Source organism: Nylanderia fulva, unplaced genomic scaffold, assembly GCF_048542155.1.
Source record: "Nylanderia fulva isolate GAGA-0341 unplaced genomic scaffold, ASM4854215v1 Scaffold394, whole genome shotgun sequence".
NCBI classification, from domain to species: Eukaryota; Metazoa; Arthropoda; class Insecta; order Hymenoptera; family Formicidae; genus Nylanderia; species Nylanderia fulva.
In genome coordinates, this window is record NW_028190471.1 from 77,994 (window position 1) to 95,394 (window position 17,401).

Sequence of the window (17,401 nt, forward strand, 5' to 3'; positions counted from 1 at the left end):
CTCCGTCTTGAGTCTTTATTGTCGTATGACAATCAATGTAGCTCTTGGCTATATAATCAGCCACTAGTGGTGGTATGCCTTTACGCTCTAGAGCTACTTTGATGGCAGCGTGAGGGACGGTGTCGAATGCTTTTGATACATCGAGCACCGTAAATATCCCTCCTTGGGCTTTAGCTTCAGTGATTGCCAAACCGAGGAGATGTACATTAGCGAAACATCCATTCTCCTCCGTAAAACCCTTCTGTCTCTCTGTCTGACTAATGACACCACGTATGCGGCGATCTAGCAGGGACGAATAGATTCTGCTTATCATGGACGCTATTGTGCGTCCATTGTGATCGGTCGCCAATTTTTGATATTTCGTGTGTCTTTCCCAGGTTTGGGAATAAGCGTCGTTCTGTTTATCTTCCAAGCGGAAGGATAAGCCTCGTTAACCAAGAGCAAGTTAAAAAGCTTGGCGAGTACGACACTCAATCCATCATATTTGATGTGGGCCTTCGTCAAGCCGTCGACACCAGCGGCTGACGAGTTGGGGATCTTCCTGATTTTACTCTTGATTTCTCCCGGTGTTATGGGAGAAAGGATCCGTCCCACTTCAACCGTGGGTACCACCTGTGTAAGAGGTGCTTGTTCTGGGCCTGCTGTACCCCATAGACCTAGGTACAAATCTTTGGTATCATTTGTATCGGGGGTTTCCCGGATTTGCATCAGAGATAGGTCATTAGCTGCCACTACATTAGCCAGCCTTTTAGGACACTTATTCATCAGCTCTTGGCATTTAGCGACAGCATAGCGCCTTCTTTGAGCTCTATTAGGCCGTGTACCTGCTTTGCGTCTTCTTCGCCTTCGTTCAGACACTTTAGGACGCTTTGCTCTTTCATTTCTGCCTGGGTCCGTATCAGACAGGTCCGCTACTAGTCGCTCGTATAACATGTCAAGATCTCTTTGGGAGACTTCACTCTCGTGTAACTGTGAGAGTTCCGTACTCCATGCCGACCATTTACGTGGGACTTCATACTCGACCCTCAATTCGGCAGAGATACGCGGCTTCCACTGATCTTCTAGGAGCTCTGGCGCTATCTCGCGAAGAGGAGAGTTCAATACAGCCATCGAGCCATTTTGTGACTCCATCGATTTTTGACTTTGACTGTGGGCGGCATCCTGAGACGGACCCGCTATTGCGGCATCCTCAGGTTGTGGTGATTGCGAGGCGAGTTCCATGGCTCGCAGACGCCTGCGGGCGTCGCTGATCTGCTTGTTTGTTCTGCCAGGGAAGAACTCCATCAACTTTATATTTATAAATCTTTCATTTGCGAATTCTCGCTCACGCTCTCGCAATTCATCCAGCTCATCATCTGTCCACACTGTTGGCCGGCGACCACCCTGGCCCGTTGCGGCATTCGCTTCGGCCGCTCGCTTTGCATTGCGCAAATTTGGGTGCGCATGTCGTTCATGCTGCGACAGGCCTATTTGAGAAGTAAACTTTTCTTGACACTTCTCGCAGGTGAAAGTAGCTAACGGATTTGCCAATTTCCGACCTCTACATTTGGCGTAATGGCATCGCCAAGCGTGCATTTTTGGGAAGCTTTTATTGCACTTGTCACAGCTCCAATTGAGCGAGACAGAAGGATGCTCCTCTAGAACGTGTTTATTCAACTGCCCGCTGCCAAGGCAGGAAATATTGAGACCGTTCTCAGAGCACTTTGGGCATTGTTACGTCCAATAATTCATCTAGCGATAAATTACCTTCTGCACAAGACGGTCTTCTCTCGCGTCTACCTCGGTGGACGTTTAAGAAGCTGCTCTCTATTTGTTTTATGGGCAACCTGCTAAGCCGGCTATACCCAGGGAAGCCGAGAGCTTGAGATTCGATTGAGAGTATCGGACGGAGAAGGAAACTGACGGGTCGGGTCGATAAATAAAGATATTTGGCAAATACAATGTCGTTTATTTATTTATAAAACCTTTCTATTGATATAAATTTTATTGGTCCTGACGTGGTTCGTGGGGAGCTTGAAATTGAGTTACAATATTGCTAAGCTCCTGTTCCGAATTATTAGGCTGAATGAGGTAAGTAATAAAAGAGGTAAAATCGTCCTGAGCTTCTTCTGAGATGAAGTTACGAGTGCCGTCGGATGTGAGGTTCGCGGTATCCTCGTCAAGAATATTAAAGTTTTGTTCGTGATTAAATTGTAAAATGGGATCGTACTCTGGCGATGTGATTGGTAGATTTTGATCCGGGATATAATATTCAGGATCGGGTAAGAATTGATGATTAGGGTTCGTTATTAACGTATTTGATTCTAACGGCGAGGGCTCCGGAAATTGCGGGTGAGAATAATCAATGTAGGGCGGAAGGTTATTTATAGGCGAATAAACGTCTGGAGAAGGGGGGTCGAACGATTACTCGCGTAGGAAATATTTGGACATGTAAGTTTAAGACTCTTCTTGTCTTACGTTCGCGTAGTCTGTGGAGACGTTGCTCGTCGCGATCAATTTGATTCTTCCTTCGGAAGGGAGAGACCATCTAATGGTTAAATAAATTTATATGAATAATATGTTTAATAGAACTGAGATAGTTAAATAATCAAAGGTAATTGAATGTGACTTACGTTTAAGTCGTGATTTACGTGTTAAAGAGTTAGAGACGAGATGAAAGGTTAATCTATACGAGAATGCCCTTCACCTGTTAATTAATTAAGCGTTGTGTCAATTATAATTATAATTAAACGATACTGAAAGAGAATTGGTAATAATGTGGAATTGGAAAAGGAGTCTTAGTACATGTATTAATATCTATATCAAGAATATTAATAAATGATAATCCTTAAGAGTCGCCAGTAATAAATAATGAAAATCTCTCCTCCAATTTTAAAGTCGACCAGACTGGCAATAATTTATTTTAAATAATTAGTTTAATTTACAACGTTTCGGCTGTCATTGCAGCCCTTTTCAAGTAATCTATAAACAATTATATACATATAAATATAATCTTAATGCGCTTAATCATACAAATAATTATAAATTTACAAAAATATATATGTTTACATACCAGATTAATACAATAAATCATATTTACAGCAAACCCCCGACAAAATTCACCATTGTTTTGATGAACAATGTATAACTGACAGAAGTAAGCCCGAAATAAATAGATGTTGACTGTTAGTAGAAAACTTAGTCATTACGCGTTGAGGAAATATAAAACCAAAGTACTGTGTCTTTCGCAATTTTTAAACCGTCAATACAAAGTCAAATAAATAGATAAATAAATAAATAAATATGTAACATATGACAATATAATATATTAAATAGCTTCAAGAACGCGATCATAAATCCCACTGAAATTCTCCGTATCTTTTTGTAAATTAATGCTTTTTCTTTGGTTTTTTATATAGAACATTTCTGCTATTTCTCTTTTTCTCGTTTGTTTTTCTTGATGCAGAATCACAGGAGAATCCCAACGGAACTCATGATCGTTACAAGTCCGATGCAAACTAACAACTGAGTGTGATGTCGTGTCTTTTTTAATGTTATTTTTATGTTCCTTAATACGTGTTTCTAAATGTCGCTTTGTTTGTCCAATATATGTAGAGTCGCAATTCGCGCATTCGATCTTATAGACGACATCGGTTCTTTTTAAGTTATCAATACTATCTTTTCCTCTTTTTATCAAAGTGTCTAATTTTTTTGGAACGGTATATACTAACACCGATTCCATTTTTGTTTATGCAACGAGTAATATTTTCGCTCAAATCTCTAATATACGGCAACACTATAACATTCGTGTATCAAATTTATCTCGATTAGACGCACCAAAATTACCGCCAAATTTAATCGCCCTAAGTCTCCTGTTAACAATTTTGTTTATGACTGTTAACGGGTAACAATTGTTACGAAGAATTCGTTTGACTAAGATGATGTTTTTCTCGTAAAACATAGGGTCAGCGAGTAAAATAGCCCTGTCCACGAGACTTGTGATCACACTAATTTTATAACGCATCGGATGGTTCGAAAGAAAATTTATATAACGGCCTGAAAACGTAGGCTTACGGAACCAGTCAGTCGTCAATTTGCCATTAACTCGCATAACGCTTGTGTCTAAAAAACTTAAGGAACAATTGTTCTCCAATTCAAACGTAAACTTTAGTCGAGTGTGAAAACTATTAAAAATCGTAAGCATATCCTTCACTTTACATTTCGGAATAATTGAAAAAATGTCATCAACATATCTGAAATAACAAAAGGGCTCAAAATCCAATTGACGCAAACAATATGATTCCAAATCGTCCATCACCATATCAGACAAAATTGGAGACAAAGGAGACCCCATAGGCGAACCGAAAACCTGCTCGTAAAATTTCCATCGAAAACAAAACTAGTCGAGCGTATGACCGTGTCAATAGCATGTAAAAACTGTGCAATGTTAAATGAAGTAAATTGTGAGATATCATCCCAACGGTTTTCTATTGCTGCCTTTATTAATTAAAATTGCGAAAGACACAGTACTTTGGTTTTATATTTCCTCAACGCGTAATGACTAAGTTTTCTACTAACAGTCAACATCTATTTATTTCGGGCTTACTTCTGTCAGTTATACATTGTTCATCAAAACAATGGTGAATTTTGTCGGGGGTTTGCTGTAAATATGATTTATTGTATTAATCTGGTATGTAAACATATATATTTTTGTAAATTTATAATTATTTGTATGATTAAGCGCATTAAGATTATATTTATATGTATATAATTGTTTATAGATTACTTGAAAAGGGCTGCAATGACAGCCGAAACGTTGTAAATTAAACTAATTATTTAAAATAAATTATTGCCAGTCTGGTCAACTTTAAAATTGGAGGAGAGATTTTCAAGAATATTAATATTTGTACTTTCAAGCATCAAAGATTTAAGTCTTAAATATTGAAGTAATAATTCTTAGTAATTATCAAGACCTCTGTCATTCGGTTTGGTAAAGTATTCGCAACTATTGGAAAATGCAAGGTAACAAAAGCGTGAAAGCGATAGAGAGATAGGTGTTCATCCGGCTAGGCCGGGTTCTCTGGTCCTTGTCTTAATAGGCTAATGCAACGTTCACTTTACTAAACGTGCACCTCAGAGATGACTTGCGAATGTACCTTATGACAGGGTATATTTCTATCGGTAGTAAATAGGGTCGGGTGGTGTACACTTGTCAAATGAATCGAATATCAATATGCAAAATCACTGTCAGTTGGTGTGGTAAAGTATTCGCAACTATTGGAAAATGCAAGGTAATAAAAGCGTAAAAGCGATAGAGAGATAGGTGTTCATCCGGCTAGGCCGGGTTCTCTGGTCCTTGTCTTAATAGGCTAATGCGACGTTCACTTTACTAAACGTGCACCTCAGAGATGACTTGCGAATGTACCTTCTGACAGGATATAGTTTCTAATGTGTACAGAGGAATTAGCGGCATTCAATTCGCTAATAAGTGGTAGGATACAGGGTTACATACATATATAAATAAGCAGTGATATAATAAAATACATAAGTATATTTATTATAATAGATTGAATAAGTATGCGATATCGGTTAAATAATATTGAATAGTATTGGATAAAATATTGAATAGATCGACGATTGTAACGCAGACGTATGCAGATGCAAAACGTAGATTGAAATAATATCGGAAACGCAGAGTAATATGTGGCTTATGTCTATGCTCAAAAGTCAGAGTTCGGAATGTAATGTAAGATTGAGTTAATATTGGATAATTAAATATAATGATTAAATATAATGAGTGCCCGTCGCGCTTTACTATTTAGGGATATGTGAACTGGCTTAAATACTCACAAGGTTAGACAATGTCTAATGTGCCTTGCTATGGTACACTTCGCTACTGTGTTCTTCCCTCTGAGTCTGAAGATCTGAGGAGCCTCGGTACCTCGGTCCGAAATGGCGGCTGTGTCTCACCAAAATGGCGGCTATGTCTTCAGGATCCCTTAGTATTTGCTGGTTGAGTGCTGGATTGTTGTTGACTGGAACCACTGCGACGAAATCACTGCCGTTCCGTGCCGGGCGCAGGGTTTATATACCGTAAAATGTGGCTCGCTCCTCCCATCGGGCGATGCGGTTTAGCCAATGGCAAGAGAGATATGCCGGGGAAGTACCGGAGACAATCTGTTCCTGGTAGAGATTGCGACGGTTAAGTCCCGGAGAGATGGCTTCTTAGTAGAAATAGCGGCGTTCCTTTGATGACTCATCGCCGGGCGCTCCGACTTTCCTTATCGTATTCTTAGTAGCGATAGCGGTGCTTCTTTGGTGACTCATCGCTATGCGGCTTGCAACGGGCTTTGCAGGTTGCAACGTGTTTCAGCGTTGCATCATGCATTGCATCATGCTTCTGGAATGTAACGGTCTTCAACCGTTTTTCTAGAACCTTCTAGAATTTTTTAGATGTTTCTTGAGAGTAAAAGCCGAGTTCACATAATAATGTTTCATACCTAATTATCTCATCATTATAGTATACTACTTTATAAGCGATATTTAGGTATTATCCCTTAGAATTTGCGATTTGAAAAAATGCATTGGACAGTTAAAATTTATCAATTTACATTTACATTGCATAACTATTTGTAAATTGATAGAGAGTTTATGTCAGGAATGAATTTCTAAACTGTCCCTGACTGAGTTTAATACTCAGGTTGCACATCTACATTGCATAGCTATAATACTTTTGATTGTATGACGAATGTAATGTTATTACGCATATTGCATATGATTTGTGTCTCCTAATTTGTAAATGAGAATTTTAAGGTTAATAATATATTTGCCATAGGCGTGCTTATTGGCTGGTAATGTTAGTCTTCATATTTGTCGTTAGTCGGTAAGGTAGTTTCCTACTTAATCATCTGTAGTTGGTAAGTCAAGTTCCTGTTTTATCATTGGTCGGTAATGTCAATTTTTATAACGTCGTCGGTCGGTAAGGTAGCTTTCTACCTTATCATTAGTGGGCAAGTTTTATCTGTAGTTGATAGAACAAGTCTCTGTTTTACCATTAGTTGATCTTATCTTGTGTAGGTAAGTTAGTAGTTCCGTCTTTAACGTCGGTGATCGGTATTGAGGGATTCGTTTGTGTTATATGTTGGTCAGTAAAGCATCGCCTAAGGACTAGATCTACATGTTCGTGGCTGTATGAAGTGTGTAAAACACTCAAGGGTTGGAGCGTACGACGGGTATAGTATAATTAGGGGTTATGGACATACAATGTGTACGGTGCCTAGGGGTTCGCAAGTATAAATGGTGTAGCGTATACAGGGGCATTAGTAGCATGCAATGTGTAAGGTGTTTCAGGGGTTAGAACATACATTCGTTGTCTGATTTAGGCGCGCTTATTCTCTAACTTTTATGTTTCCTAACGAATGATCCGGAGCAAAGCACCCTTGTTAATTATGCTTTTTATGATAAAAATATTATTTAAAAGTGGGTTGCTACTCCCGTAGTCATTTGTGAGAAGACATGTTTTAACTTATAAGTAATTATATGTGAGATTAAATTGTTTATACCGGTCTTTCATGTAGGTTAGAGATTGTCATAATTAATATGTTAAAGGATAAATTTTTGAAAAAGATTGAAATTTTGAAATTTGTCTGGACGTTACAAGTGTTTAATGCCTCGGCAAATACCTCGAATAACACTTCTTTGAATGACCATCTTATGATTGGTCCAAAGTTGCAAGCCGATCTTCCGGCGATTATTCTTCAATGGCGTTTGTACAAATATGTTTTTTCCGCTGATATTCAGCAAATGTTTCGACAAATACAGATTTATTCAGACGATCGCCAATATCAATTAATATTGTGGCGTACGATTCCGAACGAGCCAGTCCATACTTATTCATTAAATACCGTTACTTATGGTACTGCCGGCGCGCCTTATCTCGCCCAACGCGTGCTCAAACAACTTTCAATCGACGAGAGTTCGCGTTTTCCACTAGCTCAAGCAATTTTGCAAAATGAAATATACGTTGACGATGTCCTATCCGGAGGCGATGATAAACCGTCCACGATTAAAAAACGCGACCAACTAATCGGCTGTTTACTAAGCGCAGGCATTCATCTCAGAAAATGGGCCAGCAACGATTTTGAAATTCTACAAGATATAAATCCTGCGAATCACGGTCTAGCAAGTTCCAAGCCTTTCCAAGAAGGTGAACAATTAAAAATACTCGGTATTTATTGGACACCTTGCGATGATAATTTCTCCTTTGAAATAAAATTCCGTCCACTATTTACCGACATTTCGAAACGACAAATCCTTTCGACGATAGCGAAAATATTCGATCCCCTCGGATGGGTGTCTCCGATCACGATATCTCTCAAAATTTTACTGCAAAAACTGTGGAAATTTTCCTACGGATGGGATGATATTCTTCCTGCGGAAATAACAACCGATGGAATGCTTTTTGCGAAAAGATGTTACACTTGACGACTCTGCAAGTTCCTCGTTGGTTAGGCTTCGAGCGTAACATTCAGTGCTTGCATTTACACGGCTTTTGCGACGCTTTATCTAAAGCCTATGCAGCGGTAGTCTATTCAAAAATTGTCACAAATTCTGGCGATAGTCATGTTCGACTTCTCCTATCAAAAACCAAGGTCGCTCCGATTAAAACGATTTCGATTCCACGACTCGAGCTCTGTGCGGCTCAGCTGCTAGCTCGCTGTATTTCGTTTACTATTGACGCGATGAAATTGCAAAACATTCCTGTGTTTTGCTGGAGTGACTCGACGATCGTATTAGCATGGTTGCAAAAGGCTCCATCAGATTTAAAAGTATTTGTAGCTAATAGAGTGTCTTCTATTCAAACGAAGCTTCCTACGGCGACATGGCTGCATGTGCCAACAGAAGATAATCCCGCAGATTGCGCATCGCGCGGCATAAATCCAGCTCAGCTAACGCCTTCCAGTTCCTGGTGGAACGGCCCGGCATGGCTGAAATTTAACGAGGATAATTGGCCAGTTCAATCTACGATAAGTTGCACCAAAGATGATTCCGAATTAAAAGCGTCAAATGCAGTCCACTCGCATCATTCAAATCGAGCGGAACTTTTTGAATCCTTCAATCATATCTCCACGTGGCCACGCTTACTACGGGTCACCGCATACGTCCTTCGGTTCAAGTTTCGAACGAGAGTCCCAGATGTTGCTCAAGGTCTCTCTATTTTGCAAGTCGATGAAATAAAAACCGCGCACAGATTCTGGATTAAACAGATGCAAACGGAATACTTTTCAAAAGAAATCGTCGCTTTCAAAGCCAAGTCGAGGTTACCAGTTCGATGCTCCATCCATTCTCTCGATCCGTTCCTGGATCCCTCCGGTATCCTACGCGTGGGTGGTCGACTTCGAATGTCTGACCTTTCATATGATCGTAAATTTCCGATTCTACTTCCAAAACATTACCTTTCTAAGCTCATTATCGATCAAATTTATAAGGATACACTTCACGGCGGTGTACAATTAATGCTTCGCACGTTGCGAGAACAATATTGGATTCTGGGGGCGCGAAGCATGGTAAAAGGTTGTATCCGCAATTGCGTGACATGTACTCGGCATCGCGCCATAACCGGCGTACAATTTATGGCCGACCTTCCTACATTTAGAGTAACTCCGTCCCGTCCATTTTGCCATACGGGACTTGATTACGCCGGTCCCTTCGCAATTCGAGACGCTTCCGGCCGCGGACGTAAGTCGCGCAAAACATACATCTCGCTATTTGTTTGTCTCGCTACACGAGCTATACACTTAGAGCTCGTTCATGATTTATCCACGGCTGCGTTTCTCGCATCTTTCGAACGGTTCGTAGCGCGTCGTGGCATTCCATCCGATCTTTATTCCGACAACGCGACTACCTATCAAGGCGCGGATCGCGAACTTGTTACAGCGATCCGACAGACTCAAGCCGACGTAGATCTGCAGGCGAAGTTCGCGTCAAAGCCAGTTCAATGGCATTTCATTCCGCCTTCTGCCCCTCATTTTGGGGGCATGTGGGAGGCAGGTGTTAAGAGTGTTAAGCACCACTTGCGACGTATACTTGGTTCCTGTACACCTACGGTCGAAGAGTTCACCACGCTTTTATGTAATATCAAAGCATGTTTAAATTCACGCCCGATCGCCGCACTTCATGACGATGTAAATTCTTGCAATGCGCTCACACCAGGGCATTTTTTAATTGGTAGTGCCATTAAATCGATTCCGAGTCCGAGCGTCTTACATATCTCCGGATCACGACTTGATCGATGGCAATTAATGCGTGCGAAATACGAGCAATTTTGGAAATTGTGGAGTCTTGACTACTTGAACACCTTGCAGCAGCGTTTTAAATGGCAGAATCGTTCTGATGAATTTCGCATAAACGATATTGTTCTAATAAAAAATCCTAATTTACCTCCCTGCAGATGGGAGCTTGCAAGAATCATTGAATGTAAGCCTGACAAGGATGGCCTGGTGCGAGTTGCTCAGGTCAAGACCGCGTCTTCTACTTTTGTAAGACCTATTGTTAAACTCTGTAAATTGCCGGTAAGTCCGGACGGTTCAGCGTAATCTAAATTCTGCAGGTTGTCTTCAATGATTGCAGTTCAATGTGTAAGGATTTACCCCTGTCATTTGAATCTCTTGGCGATTCAACCCGAGGGGTATGTTTGGGAAAAAATTAAATTTCCGTGATCCCCGCGCGCCTTCGATATACGCTACTGAGAGCTCTCTGTAATTGTGTACATCGACAGTTTGTTATTGCGTCCACAAGGGCGAAGCGCCGAATTAGGAGAGAGTTTCCGCGTCTTTAAAAAGGAGCGATGCGGCACGGAGAGCGAGTCTGGTACGACGAGCCGTCCGGTAAACACGAGAAGAACATTGTGATCCGAAGAATAAAAATTACGTATTCTTACTTAGAATAAAGAGACTAGTTCCTGCTATCTATCCTTGCCTATCGACGCAGTCCACAAGAGAGAACTAGGCGATAGCTCCGATAAAAACCAAAGGAGAAAATATACAAAACATGATAGAGGTCATTTTCCCATTGCAAAAACTGAAGCATTATTATTAAAAGATTACTGGATGCCCAATATAAAATCAAAAATACAAAAAACATTAAAAAACTGCGTAGCTTGTATTTTAGCTGAGAAAAAACAAGGTAAACAAGAAGGATATCTAAATACGATAGAAAAAGGTGAATTACTATTAGACATTTATCATATTGACCATTTAGGACCCTTACCTCTCACAAAAAAGAGTTACAAATATATCCTTGCAATAGTCGACGCGTTTACAAAGTTCTTATGGCTATATGCCACAAAATCGACTAACGCGAGCGAAGTCATAGATAAACTTAAAAAACAATCAGATATCTTTGGAAATCCAAGACGAATAATTTCAGATCGAGGCGCAGCTTTCACATCAAAAGAATTCGCAGAATATTGTGTAAAAGAAAATATCACTCATGTATTAATCACCACCGGAGTTCCACGAGCAAATGGGCAAATAGAGCGCGTAAATAGAACCTTGATACCATTATTAACTAAGCTTACAGACTCTAAACGCGAAGAATGGTTTAAATTCCTTAAGTTAACTCAATTATATTTAAATTGTATCCCACATAGGAGTATCGATACGACACCATTCCATTTATTTTTCGGAACTCATGCGCGTATACGAGATGATCCTCAAATTCGAGAACTTATTGAAAAAGAGTGGATCGAAGATTTTCAAAATAACCGAAACAATTTACGTAAACATGCAAAAGAATGTATTTTAAAAATTCAACGTGAAAATTAAGCAACTTTCAATAAAAAGCGTAAATCAGCAACAAAATACAATGAAAATGATGTAGTAGCAATAAAGCGTACGCAATTAGGACCTGGTCTTAAGTTAGCAAATAAATATCTTGGTCCATACTCTGTAACAAAAGTATTGCGAAATGATCGATACACTGTACAAAAAATAGGGGAACATGAAAGACCTCTTACAATATCTACATCTGCGGATCATATAAAACCGTGGGTAGATTATGCAAGCAATAATTTAAAAGAATAAAATAATTAACATTTGAGGACAAATGTTCGTGCAGAATGGCCAAGTGTGGGAATGTATAAAGTACATATGTAGTATGCGTGAGTGAGTGTGTGCACGTGATGGATGAGTGATAGAAGAGAGCGACAAGAAAAGAACGCGAAGACAATTTTCAAAACAAGATTCCAAACTTGAAAATAAGCCAAATAATGGATATGTATGTGTATGCGTGATGAAATGCGTGTATGAGAAGCGAGCTCGAATATAAAAAGCCGATGCCGATCAAGCAAGCATTGATTCGCGAGTCGAACAGAACACTTCGCAAGCGATCTGTATTATTTGCTGTCCTTCAATAAATCGTTATAAATTCAACATCCTACATATATTTTGTCTTACAGATACAACAGAAAACGATATTACAAATGAAGAATGTGATATTACAAATAAAGAATGCACAAACGAAGAAATTAAAGAAAAAGTGTTAGAAATGACAAACAAAGATAGTAAGCATCTTTATAATACATACATGTATATACAATAATACAATTAAATAATAATAATAATAATAATGTTTTAATACTTGTAGAATTTACTAATGAAATGACATCAGGAGACGCGGTAGTGTCGCCGGCCATGTTCAAACCCTAAAAGACCTTAAAAGACACTACAAGTCTCTTATCCTGCACCATCAAAGTCCATTTTTTGGGGGTGCAGAACTACTAAAATATAAAAAATTTTGAATTGCACGTAACATAACCTGAAAGACGGCATCGCCACGAGTAATTTGAGCCAAGAAGAAATAAAATCGGTCAAGCCGTTCTGGACATACAAGCGGTCAAAAAGTGACGTTTTTCATGAGAAATTAAGAAACGTTTTCTTCTTCTCTGTCTGCGTCCGATAACGTCATCAGGATTATATTGTTACGTCCAATAATTCATCTAGCGATAAATTACCTTCTGCACAAGACGGTCTTCTCTCGCGTCTACCTCGGTGGACGTTTAAGAAGCTGCTCTCTATTTGTTTTATGGGCAACCTGCTAGGCCGGCTATACCCAGGGAAGCCGAGAGCTTGAGATTCGATTGAGAGTATCGGACGGAGAAGGAAACTGACGGGTCGGGTCGATAAATAAAGATATTTGGCAAATACAATGTCGTTTATTTATTTATAAAACCTTTCTATTGATATAAATTTTATTGGTCCTGACGTGGTTCGTGGGGAGCTTGAAATTGAGTTACAATATTGCTAAGCTCTTGTTCCGAATTATTAGGCTGAATGAGGTAAGTAATAAAAGAGGTAAAATCGTCCTGAGCTTCTTCTGAGATGAAGTTACGAGTGCCGTCGGATGTGAGGTTCGCGGTATCCTCGTCAAGAATATTAAAGTTTTGTTCGTGATTAAATTGTAAAATGGGATCGTACTCTGGCGATGTGATTGGTAGATTTTGATCCGGGATATAATATTCAGGATCGGGTAAGAATTGATGATTAGGGTTCGTTATTAACGTATTTGATTCTAACGGCGAGGGCTCCGGAAATTGCGGGTGAGAATAATCAATGTAGGGCGGAAGGTTATTTATAGGCGGATAAACGTCTGGAGAAGGGGGTCGAACGATTACTCGCGTAGGAAATATTTGGACATGTAAGTTTAAGACTCTTCTTGTCTTACGTTCGCGTAGTCTGTGGAGACGTTGCTCGTCGCGATCAATTTGATTCTTCCTTCGGAAGGGAGAGACCATCTAATGGTTAAATAAATTTATATGAATAATATGTTTAATAGAACTGAGATAGTTAAATAATCAAAGGTAATTGAATGTGACTTACGTTTAAGTCGTGATTTACGTGTTAAAGAGTTAGAGACGAGATGAAAGGTTAATCTATACGAGAATGCCCTTCACCTGTTAATTAATTAAGCGTTGTGTCAATTATAATTATAATTAAACGATACTGAAAGAGAATTGGTAATAATGTGGAATTGGAAAAGGAGTCTTAGTACATGTATTAATATCTATATCAAGAATATTAATAAATGATAATCCTTAAGAGTCGCCAGTAATAAATAATGAAAATCTCTCCTCCAATTTTAAAGTCGACCAGACTGGCAATAATTTATTTTAAATAATTAGTTTAATTTACAACGTTTCGGCTGTCATTGCAGCCCTTTTCAAGTAATCTATAAACAATTATATACATATAAATATAATCTTAATGCGCTTAATCATACAAATAATTATAAATTTACAAAAATATATATGTTTACATACCAGATTAATACAATAAATCATATTTACAGCAAACCCCCGACAAAATTCACCATTGTTTTGATGAACAATGTATAACTGACAGAAGTAAGCCCGAAATAAATAGATGTTGACTGTTAGTAGAAAACTTAGTCATTACGCGTTGAGGAAATATAAAACCAAAGTACTGTGTCTTTCGCAATTTTTAAACCGTCAATACAAAGTCAAATAAATAGATAAATAAATAAATAAATATGTAACATATGACAATATAATATATTAAATAGCTTCAAGAACGCGATCATAAATCCCACTGAAATTCTCCGTATCTTTTTGTAAATTAATGCTTTTTCTTTGGTTTTTTATATAGAACATTTCTGCTATTTCTCTTTTTCTCGTTTGTTTTTTTTGATGCAGAATCACAGGAGAATCCCAACGGAACTCATGATCGTTACAAGTCCGATGCAAACTAACAACTGAGTGTGATGTCGTGTCTTTTTTAATGTTATTTTTATGTTCCTTAATACGTGTTTCTAAATGTCGCTTTGTTTGTCCAATATATGTAGAGTCGCAATTCGCGCATTCGATCTTATAGACGACATCGGTTCTTTTTAAGTTATCAATACTATCTTTTCCTCTTTTTATCAAAGTGTCTAATTTTTTTGGAACGGTATATACTACACCGATTCCATTTTTGTTTATGCAACGAGTAATATTTTCGCTCAAATCTCTAATATACGGCAACACTATAACATTTCGTGTATCAAATTTATCTCGATTAGACGCACCAAAATTACCGCCAAATTTAATCGCCCTAAGTCTCCTGTTAACAATTTTGTTTATGACTGTTAACGGGTAACAATTGTTACGAAGAATTCGTTTGACTAAGATGATGTTTTTCTCGTAAAACATAGGGTCAGCGAGTAAAATAGCCCTGTCCACGAGACTTGTGATCACACTAATTTTATAACGCATCGGATGGTTCGAAAGAAAATTTATATAACGGCCTGAAAACGTAGGCTTACGGAACCAGTCAGTCGTCAATTTGCCATTAACTCGCATAACGCTTGTGTCTAAAAAACTTAAGGAACAATTGTTCTCCAATTCAAACGTAAACTTTAGTCGAGTGTGAAAACTATTAAAAATCGTAAGCATATCCTTCACTTTACATTTCGGAATAATTGAAAAAATGTCATCAACATATCTGAAATAACAAAAGGGCTCAAAATCCAATTGACGCAAACAATATGATTCCAAATCGTCCATCACCATATCAGACAAAATTGGAGACAAAGGAGACCCCATAGGCGAACCGAAAACCTGCTCGTAAAATTTTCCATCGAAAACAAAACTAGTCGAGCGTATGACCGTGTCAATAGCATGTAAAAACTGTGCAATGTTAAATGAAGTAAATTGTGAGATATCATCCCTACGGTTTTCTATTGCTGCCTTTATTAATTAAAATTGCGAAAGACACAGTACTTTGGTTTTATATTTCCTCAACGCGTAATGACTAAGTTTTCTACTAACAGTCAACATCTATTTATTTCGGGCTTACTTCTGTCAGTTATACATTGTTCATCAAAACAATGGTGAATTTTGTCGGGGGTTTGCTGTAAATATGATTTATTGTATTAATCTGGTATGTAAACATATATATTTTTGTAAATTTATAATTATTTGTATGATTAAGCGCATTAAGATTATATTTATATGTATATAATTGTTTATAGATTACTTGAAAAGGGCTGCAATGACAGCCGAAACGTTGTAAATTAAACTAATTATTTAAAATAAATTATTGCCAGTCTGGTCAACTTTAAAATTGGAGGAGAGATTTTCAAGAATATTAATATTTGTACTTTCAAGCATCAAAGATTTAAGTCTTAAATATTGAAGTAATAATTCTTAGTAATTATCAAGACCTCTGTCATTCGGTTTGGTAAAGTATTCGCAACTATTGGAAAATGCAAGGTAACAAAAGCGTGAAAGCGATAGAGAGATAGGTGTTCATCCGGCTAGGCCGGGTTCTCTGGTCCTTGTCTTAATAGGCTAATGCGACGTTCACTTTACTAAACGTGCACCTCAGAGATGACTTGCAAATGTACCTTATGACAGGGTATATTTCTATCGGTAGTAAATAGGGTCGGGTGGTGTACACTTGTCAAATGAATCGAATATCAATATGCAAAATCACTGTCAGTTGGTGTGGTAAAGTATTCGCAACTATTGGAAAATGCAAGGTAATAAAAGCGTAAAAGCGATAGAGAGATAGGTGTTCATCCGGCTAGGCCGGGTTCTCTGGTCCTTGTCTTAATAGGCTAATGCGACGTTCACTTTACTAAACGTGCACCTCAGAGATGACTTGCGAATGTACCTTCTGACAGGATATAGTTTCTAATGTGTACAGAGGAATTAGCGGCATTCAATTCGCTAATAAGTGGTAGGATACAGGGTTACATACATATATAAATAAGCAGTGATATAATAAAATACATAAGTATATTTATTATAATAGATTGAATAAGTATGCGATATCGGTTAAATAATATTGAATAGTATTGGATAAAATATTGAATAGATCGACGATTGTAACGCAGACGTATGCAGATGCAAATCGTAGATTGAAATAATATCGGAAACGCAGAGTAATATGTGGCTTATGTCTATGCTCAAAATTCAGAGTTCGAAATGTAATGTAAGATTGAGTTAATATTGGATAATTAAATATAATGATTAAATATAATGAGTGCCCGTCGCGCTTTACTATTTAGGGATATGTGAACTGGCTTAAATACTCACAAGGTTAGACAATGTCTAATGTGCCTTGCTATGGTACACTTGCTACTGTGTTCTTCCCTCTGAGTCTGAAGATCTGAGGAGCCTCGGTACCTCGGTCCGAAATGGCGGCTGTGTCTCACCAAAATGGCGGCTATGTCTTCAGGACCCCTTAGTATTTGCTGGTTGAGTGCTGGATTGTTGTTGACTGGAACCACTGCGACGAAATCACTGCCGTTCCGTGCCGGGTGCAGGGTTTATATACCGTAAAATGTGGCTCGCTCCTCCTATCGGGTGATGCGGCTTAGCCAATGGCAAGAGAGGTATGCCGGGGAAGTACCGGAGACAATC

At 38.5% G+C, this 17,401-nt stretch overlaps 2 protein-coding genes across 2 annotated transcripts; one reads left to right on the plus strand and one right to left on the minus strand.

Moving 5' to 3' along the window:
• Positions 1-318: 318 nt before the first annotated feature.
• Positions 319-1,575, minus strand: LOC146721953 (uncharacterized). Its single transcript, XM_085485805.1, has one exon. It carries the CDS (start codon positions 1,573-1,575, stop codon positions 319-321), a length of 1,257 nt encoding a protein of 418 aa, XP_085341931.1.
• A 6,875-nt stretch (positions 1,576-8,450) lies between these two features.
• On the plus strand, positions 8,451-10,574 carry LOC146721954 (uncharacterized). Its single transcript, XM_085485806.1, has one exon. The coding sequence runs from the start codon at positions 8,451-8,453 to the stop codon at positions 10,572-10,574; it is 2,124 nt and encodes a 707-aa protein (XP_085341932.1).
• Positions 10,575-17,401: the final 6,827 nt, after the last annotated feature.